The sequence below is a fragment of the Crassostrea angulata genome, chromosome 1 (genome assembly GCF_025612915.1).
Source record: "Crassostrea angulata isolate pt1a10 chromosome 1, ASM2561291v2, whole genome shotgun sequence".
NCBI lineage: Eukaryota > Metazoa > Mollusca > Bivalvia > Ostreida > Ostreidae > Magallana > Magallana angulata.
This window is the reverse complement of record NC_069111.1, coordinates 21,158,647-21,167,764: the sequence shown is the minus strand read 5'-3', so window position 1 is coordinate 21,167,764 and position 9,118 is coordinate 21,158,647. Positions and strand designations below refer to the sequence as shown.

Genomic DNA, 9,118 nt, shown 5'->3' with positions numbered 1-9,118 from the left:
TGAACTCTCGACTGAGTCAATGTTTCGAAAAGTGTGTTAATTACAAAATGTATTATAAGAAGAAGTCGGGATGCTTCAGGAAAAGTTCCAATACAAACGCATGAGGTTGTCAGGATTTGCAATGAAAAAATAACAGTCTTTTTTTTTTTAGATTCAGAAAAAATTTGCAAGCACTTAATTACAGTGCTTCAATGTAGCTACGCCACTGTTAAACGGATATCCTTAAAGAATACAGATTAATTGTTTATGACAGTTATTTTTCTTGGCCTCATCTTGGTTTGCGGATATATTTTTTTCTCTATATCTCTATACAAACGAATGATACAATACAACTCGTTGGCCTTGAAAATCGACGAACACTTTTTTTTTCCTTTGGCAATGTTATTGGGATTTTGGGTTCTCGTTAGACATCTCATTGTGTTTCATAATAAAGGCATGCGTGATTGTAAATAAATTCTCATCATCAACTCCATAAATCCGCTCTACATGCTGATCTGAAATTACACAATATTGTGGAGATGTGAAGAGTCCCCTCAATGGAGCGAGAAACGAAATGCGTCATAGCGGTGTTAATTGTGACGTTTTGGAATCAGCCAGTATCAGTTTCATTCCGGTTTCTGTCAATGTAGAATCTTAAAACGTTGTTCTTTTTTGCACATTGCTACTGTAATATGGCGGACAAATTGGATATGAATGTCACTAGTTTATGAAATCTTAAAGACTGTTGCGCGAAATAAACTTCTTTGTCCATTTATCGAGGAAAGAAAATTAGATATCTGAGCATATTGGGAGTTTTAAAGCAACCCTAAATATTGTATGAGTACTTAAACGACTTTGACATCTTTTCTCCTTTTTACGTTCAGTATGATGCATGTGGACCGCCTTCGTCGCATCTTGTCTAAAAAATGCCAAACGCGCTCAAAAATGTCACTGTAGTCGTCTAAATTATTCTAGTATTTTTAATCATTAGCGACTTATTTTTAGTTGTTGGTTCCCATCGGGTAGGATTTAAATCTTGTATTAAAAGATATACCCCCACCTCATAATACCCTTTTATCATTATGATGAAGTATACATTTTTTTCAATACGAGAAAAATTAATAAGTTAACGTCAGGTGCTTGTGGTTTAACCATACACTTACAAAATATAATTTTGTAACCAAATTGTTTGTCTATTGTCGATTTTTTCACCTTTTTGTCATTATATCCAGAACCGATGGGCTAAATTCAATTAAACTTGGCAACACTTCCTATGGTTGGGCGATTTGATAACCCCAGGGGAGATGAAAAGGGAATACACGTGTATTGAAAATAAAAGTTGATCTCGAAAGTCTCTCATGAATCCAAATGTTAATGTTATAAAAAAATGTTATACATATACATATAAGCTTTCTCATATATGATTAATTTAAGTTTGTTCTACCTAAGAACTATAACCCCCCCCCGGACCCCCGGAGGTTGGATGCGGGGGAGGGGGTTGTTCAATGGGACTCCAATTGGATTTCAAAGATCATGATTCGTTAACGTATTTAATATAATGAAGAGATATTGAACAATTTTGCCTGTGGCTTTCCATACTTTTGAGTCATTTTAAACTAGTTAAAATGATATTTATAAACAAAAATACTTTTACAGGTTTATATGAGGACTTTAGTCTTAGTGCGGGAAATGTAGATCAAAGCCACGTCCGACTTGTAAAAAATTGACACCCCCTCAATTTTTTTTTAAATATAACGACAATCTGTAAATGGGATATCATTCAGCTGTAGACAAAACAAAGGATTATGTGCATTTTAAAAACACTTATTTTACAACTCTTCATACATATGTCTGTGTTTCCAGATAAGACACTTCATAACAATCGTTGTTAATGCTTCAACTGTTTTTTAAAGGTAAGAGTTTTAAAAATCGTTATTAAATGCTGTAATACATTCGGTTCGTCATATGAACATTAAAAACTTTTTAACAAAAAAGATTTCGTTAATGCGACAATTAAGAAAAAGAGATCCTTTTGATGATAGACGAGAAATGAAAAGTGCATTTATTTCTAAAAGGGACCAAGCGTTTGTTGTACCTGTTCAACGAATTCCAGGTATGTGTTCTTAATTAACTCTACCTTGAGTTGCTTCTTTAGGAATATGGGGCTATTAAAATAAAATCGATTACTTTTTATTTGAGGGTAGAAAATCCTTATCGTTAGATACAGACTGTAAGAGTTTATGAGAAGCTCACAAAGTTGAGTATATCCACATCATATGTACTTTGTTAAGAGGCACTCAAATCTAGCTAGCACGGGTAGGGTCTTTCTTTCTCGTTGACAAAGAGTTCGCACGGATACCAGGTTTCGGTGAAGTGATTTATTCATCTGATCAAGCGTTTCATATCCAACGAAACTTTAGTGAAAGTTTTATTTAAAAATAAATCGATACATGGGTGTCCTGGCGAGGTTCGGCTCCCTAGAGGTGATGTACATTTTGAATTTCTTCCCAGATACCCCGATCAAATATTTGAACAAATGGATTTAGAAGAATCGTATTTTATTGAAATCATTACTTTCAACTTTCCGAAAAACTCTCTGGAGGTTTAATTTTGTAGTTGTAATTCTCAATATTCCCTGGGCAATTTTTTTGTTTGTCCGATTCATTCTAACTTGCGTATTTCACGTCGTAGGTCGAACTTTTGAAAATAACTTCAAAAATTTTAATCCGATTTTTATTGAAAGAAAAAGACTTGGTAAGTAATTACGTTTCCTTACTTCAATATTTGCTCGTAAATTCATTTTGTTGACATGTGCTTATTTATTAAAGAGAACAGGATAAATGTTCGATGTGAATTTATTTACAAATCAAACTGTACAAATAAAGTCTACAGATGTTTAATTTACACTGTTCGAAGAGACGTCTTGAGTGATGTTTTTGTTCAGGTCATTTATTTACTTGTACACTTCTTTTTATTTACCAGGTTTATTCCGAAATCTAAGAGGCCTCTTTTAAGCACACGCCCCATCTAAGCAACTATTTTCTCAGCAAACTTTGGAATTTAATGGCGATGTTTTTTTCAACATATCGTCGGGAAACTTCTTTTTAGCAATATTGAAGGATGTGATTTTTAACAGAACTTCGTTGTTCGTTCGTGGTGTCCGGAGCCATGTTCACATTTATGAATCCAGTGGAAAACTACATCAAGGAAATTCGGGTTCCTTGTAAACTCGAACCGAACGAAAGAGTGACAACTCTACCGTTTGTGTTCGAGTCTCGACCGAGTTCTCGAGTTCATTCAGCGCACTCACCGGAAATGATGTCATCATCATCAACGTTTCTACATCCCTTTGCCAGACGACAGGAAATTCCCGCAGTGAAAAAGCAGCTTCATCGGGAGATTGTGTACTTCTTTGGTTGTAACAAAGAGGTATGTCATGTACGCATATTGCATTCAACAATTAAGGGAAAAAAAGATATATGGAAGAACTAGAGCATATTGGATATTTTTTGTGTGTTGTGTTGTTGTTGTTGGTTTTTTTTTTTGGGGTGGGGGGGGGATTTGGGGGGGGGTCACCATAACATTCAATATTGATATACTTCATATACATGTACAAGATGCTAATTAAATTGTAACGATTATTACGAAATATTTTTGACAATGAACTGATTTATCATATTCAAATAGAAAAAAGATGAAACCGATTTTAGTTCTTAACAACTCACGAATATATGAAAGTAAAACTCAATAAATGATTCTTCGTTTAGGTTACAGTAACCGATATTTTCTCAGGTGAAATGGTGCAATTCCGCCTGAAACATTTAATAAACGATCAGAATTCTGCTTTGAAATATATCTTGTTTTTAATTTGATATAGAATAGAAGAGATTAGAAGAAGACATGAATAATTTATCATGAGTTATTGGTTTAGCAGATTATTTAAATTTTGAATGACACGGGTGTCCAGATATCTCCTTATGATCACAAACAAAGTCTTCACCTGTGCAAAGAAAGTATATAACATTGTCAGTGAGGGTCCGAACATTCAAATATTTGCTTCTGAAAGATCCAACATCTTGTGTTTTTATCTCAAATGACTGAATTAAAGTCAGTAGATTATTTACAAATTTTCTTGAGTCCTCCTAAGCTGTTTATCTTCCTTTATCTATTGGCATTTTTATCATGTCCCGTAACCTTGTATACTAGTATGAACAGTGCACATAGTGTTTTTCATGTCTGTTCTTCCATCAGGTCCTTCCAATCTTCTGTCCGTCCGTCACATTCTGCGCGGTAAGCCTAGTTTGAAAAAAAAAATCAATGTACGTCACTTTCGTGAAACTGCATTTACGATTTAAATCGGTGACTACAATTCAACTTCGTTGTCTGACCTTATCATTCACTTTGACTTCACTTTTCGTCATTTCAATTTTTTCCTCCAATGCAAGAATATTGTTCAAGATTCCTTCCTCTAACTTCGCACAAAGATACGTATATCAAGTTCTTGTGAGAGATATTCAACTGTGTCGTAATTTTCAGACCTTGGTTTTGCTACTCTACCTTAAGTTTTAGATAACATGTTTAAGATTGAATTCTTTCTTTTAACTTCATGTACTGAAACGATACCATTAAAAATGTAAAAGTCTTTTTACATCTTTCATTATGTTTTACTTCACTGGACAAGGCAATTTTCATTTTACATTGCAAAAAAAAAAAAAAATACATGTATATACCATTTGAAGAGGGCAATTATGTTCTTTGGACTTGTAAATTCTATAGTATATTCATACACTACATGTATATGAGACTATGTGAGTACAGAACAAAATGAACAATTTTAAGACTTCTTTATGTTTTGAAACATGGCTTCTAATAATATAGATTTAATATGTTTCAAAGGTGACAATTGAGACCATTAAATAAGTAAGCGAAAAAAAAATCATAGATAAAAAAGAACGTACATGAGTCAAGGAGTCAATTTGATTTTTTCATATTAAAATGGTTTTTGCTCAACTTAACGGAAGTCACAATTAATTACCGGTAGCTCTAGTTGTCTTCGTTAACTTGTCATAAAGTCATCTCCTTCTCTAGAGCCACTGATCCAATTTCAACTAAACTTTGGCATAAACCATTCTTGGGTAAAGTTTTTTTTCTACGTGGTTTTGTTTAAAGTAACACATGACTTACAAGAAGAGATTTTTAGGGAAGAATAAGAAAAAGATTAAATTATTTAAAAATCCTCTAATGAATCCCAATCATACATAGAAAAAAATTACGAGATACATAAAAATATCTCTGCAGAATCCAAGGTTTATTTGGTAAAACTGGTCATATATGTAGTAAGCATGTACGGAAAATTATTAAATGTTTTACTGACTTCATTACATTGCATTTTGTACATTCAGACATATATTTGCCAGGTACATGTAGTTACTTAGATCAAGTTGGTTATGTTGTTAAATTAGGTTGCGATAGGCCCATGGGCCTCTTGTTAGAGATGATATAAAACAAATCTCGATTAAGCGTGCATGTATTTATCTGAATATAACACCCTTTATATTATTTCACCGCTTAACAATGCTTATTTTTAACTGACAGGGATTTTTTTTTTTATTAAAGTTTATTCTTTGTTGTAGTTTTCCAGAAATAAAGCTGCTGAAAAATACTACAAAGATTTACATACTGTCGGTAAGTTTAAGGCTTTACCAAGCATTTGACAAGTTTTAATAAGATTATAATACATTATGACTATATACTATAGCGTTGGATACTCGCTCAATTGGATTATCTTTATAACTAACAGGACAGATCGTTAGACAGTTAGTTAACATTTCACTTTTAAAAATACTAAGAGTATTTGTATTTATGTTAGGAATAAAATAATTTCTTTGTAAATTGTTTTTATTTAAATACATGTAAAACCGCCCCCTTGTAACTGTACGTTTTGTATTTAGAATGTAAATGTTCGTGTAGTAGAGTAAACTTTGGAAAGCATTACAACTTTGCAAGCATTATAACTTAATATAAAATGTGGAAACATGGCTTTTCAGTAAATGTAACTTTCCGTTTTGTATTTAGAATTTGAACTTAACTTTGGAAAGCATTCCTATAACTTGATATAAAAAGTGAAGCATGGCTTTTCCCCACAGTTCAGTAATAAAAATCGGAAAACTTGGCATTGATCGAATTAAATTGAATTGTATGTAGGGGCGTATTACTGCTGTGCAATGTAATATATTAAGGTGTTTTCTACAATCACGTAGGAATTTCAAGAAAAAAAAAGTTTTTATAAAAATTCCATTACATACGGAGGTTGTCTTTCTTTACTTGTAGGAATTTCTGGGAATTTGGAGAACGAGGCATCGCGCCAGCTTTACCGGGTGCGTTTATAAAAACAATTCTTTTAAATCAAATAGATTATGATATTTATCTGTATATTTTTTTATTTCTTCTTTGTTTTATTACAGTGTTCTACGAATTGCCCCCGCCAGCGAATTCTTCTAAAGCGACGCCAAATTGAAAGAACTGTAGTAAAATGACAATATATATGCCAACGAGAGACTGTAGTACCTTTTTAAGCTCTTGGTGCTTTGACTTTTCATCTTACGTCATAATTGGTGGATTAAATCTTAACAGTGGTCTGGAAGCTTCTACCATCGTTGTTACCAGTACTGCTGAGGAAAAACTCTTAATTTCCTCAATAGTCTCCTTGAAAGAAGAAAAACCATCGAGTCTATCCCCTCTTCTTTTTTATATAGCTAGATCATGCAACAATTGTTGTCAGTTTATCAGAACTATGACTATTTTACCATTTTATATAAAGAATAATTTATTTCGTTTAAAAATATATATCGAAACGGATCAACGTTGCCTCCAGGTAGTATTTTATCTTTAACTCTTTCCCTGAATTCTTTTTGTTAATAGAAATGTGCTATCATAATTTCTGCATAGGGTCTACTTTTTTCACATCAAAGATTGTATTTAAGTTAAATACAGACAGTAATTCAATTAATAACATATCTTCCTAGTTTGGAGACCTAACATCACGAACCCCTTTTTGCTGACAGTACATGTACATGTGTTTATTTTCAACAGATGTTACACCTCGTAATAGATGCAAATGACGCATTTGTAAAATAAAATGCAATTACTTGTTTAACAGGTAACATGATGTTGTTTACTCACATGCGTTTCTTGGCTGCTGTAATTTAACAACAGAGAAGGGCTTTGTTTCCAGGGGTTTTCCCCCGTATGTCCTATTTACGTGTCCTTTTTAAATGTTTTTCCAAGATTCAAAATTTGCCTATAAGTTAGGTCAGTTATCCTGAGTCGTTCGATAGAGTTGAAGGCCAAATGAACTTTTTGAAAAGGTCATTTGACAAGGTCGTTTGGTGTATATGGGTGGTTTATCACGTTATCCCCCTTTTTATTAGAATAGTTTATACCGGGTTTATTTAGTATTGTTGAACCACTATTTAACACTAATTTATAACGAAGGTTTCCCTATAAAAACCATTCTTATTATAGCATAATCTCGAACATATTTGTTTTTTCATATCTTTAGCATACAAATTAAATTCAAAACCTTTAGTAAAATGTAAGAATTCATCAAAGTACAACTTTAATCTTATTATTAAGCAAATCAAATCGAATCTATCAATTAAAAAAAAAACGAAACCAGGAGTATATGATGAACAACCACACTGTCAGGAGTTTGGCGCGTTATATAAGTTAAACCTTGAAGAGACGTGGTGACGCACAAATATCAAATTTTTACACGATTTCCAATTATTTTATATATGGTATGAAAAGATGAACCTTTGAAAAATTACGGTGCTCAAAAAATAAATAAAATTAAAAAGAAAAAGAAAATTACGCGTTGGGCCGACACAAACATACTAAGTTTTCCTCCCGCTTCATAGCCACGCAAGCGCAGGAGAATGTAAATACTGCAGCGTGGCATACATCATGAGCCGGTAACCTCTCATTGAAACGTGATATCTTCAAGAACTATATATTCATTAAGGTGCATTCTCTAAATGCATATTTTTTACCACAGTCATCGAATAGCTTCAAATTTAAATTCTTTTTTCAGTGTGTTAATCCCATTGTAACTATTTTTAGACATAAATCGCAATCACATGACACTAAACCAATGTCCAAAACAACTCGGTTTGTAATGACCTGTAAATCAATAGGTGATGACTTATGATGCCGTATGTATTTTACTAGTCTGGCATTGGACAACAGAGATTGCACTTTTTTGATTTTTACAATGAATATATATTTATCTTTCAAAAAAGTCCTACGGCAGAAAAGATACAAAAGGACTTTAATTTTTTTGTAGTATGGTAAAAAAAAGTTGAGTAGGGAGACTTTGAATTGTCGACCCTTCATCAATGTACTTAAGTTTGTTACATCGTTTCTGTATAGTTGTTACTGTATGTTTACTGGAATATTACGAATAAAAGCATACAATAAATCTACACGTATACTAGTATTTGCTTCATTACTACATGTACATGTATATACGTATATTTACCTCATTTGATTCAACCGATATCTGTAAAAATTTTCTAACCAATGGATGTCCATCGTTGATTAATTTGAACCATACTTACTTTACCTAGCAAAAGTATTTTTCGGTGAAGAGAATGCAGCATTTTGAAATTATCGACTTAAGTTATGTACATAGCGTCCTGTCAGATATAGTCATGTTTTATTTATATTTTATTTGTGAAAATAAATCATATATCAGAAAGGACAATAGGGTATTCTAAAGATGTTCGTTTAACCTCATTGTACAATATTTGAAACAAAGTTATATATTGTCTAAGTCTCTCTTGCTAATTGTATTTGTACAAGACGCTTGCTAAATAGTTTCATTTGTTTAGTTTACTTTACTATCTTATATTCTTTTTCCATCTGGGATTGATTGTCATTAGCTCTGATCACATTTTCTCGTACAAGTAATAAAATTGAAGGGTTGCATACGTACGTATACGTATTTTTTAAGGAATTTTGCAAACTTTACGTCTGTCAAGTCTCTCAAAATTCTGTCGATGGATTACAGTAACATTCTCATCAAATACGGAGTTAGTATGTTGATCTGAATTTGTTCTAATTTCAAATGATTGAAAAA

General features: G+C 32.5%; 1 protein-coding gene across 3 annotated transcripts; it reads left to right on the top strand.

Moving 5' to 3' along the window:
- Positions 1-1,910: 1,910 nt before the first annotated feature.
- LOC128175363 (uncharacterized) lies at positions 1,911-8,452 on the top strand. Of its 3 annotated transcripts, none has more exons than XM_052840965.1 (5): positions 1,911-2,092; positions 2,962-3,408; positions 5,613-5,664; positions 6,310-6,356; positions 6,444-8,452. In XM_052840965.1, the coding sequence occupies exons 2-5, from the start codon at positions 3,148-3,150 to the stop codon at positions 6,513-6,515; spliced, it is 432 nt and encodes a 143-aa protein (XP_052696925.1). In that variant the 5' UTR covers positions 1,911-2,092; positions 2,962-3,147; the 3' UTR covers positions 6,516-8,452. The 3 variants fall into 3 exon arrangements, with proteins under 3 accessions (XP_052696925.1, XP_052697083.1, XP_052697010.1); XM_052841123.1 differs by lacking the exon at positions 1,911-2,092 and adding an exon at positions 2,306-2,462; XM_052841050.1 differs by lacking the exon at positions 1,911-2,092 and adding an exon at positions 2,480-2,733.
- Positions 8,453-9,118: the final 666 nt, after the last annotated feature.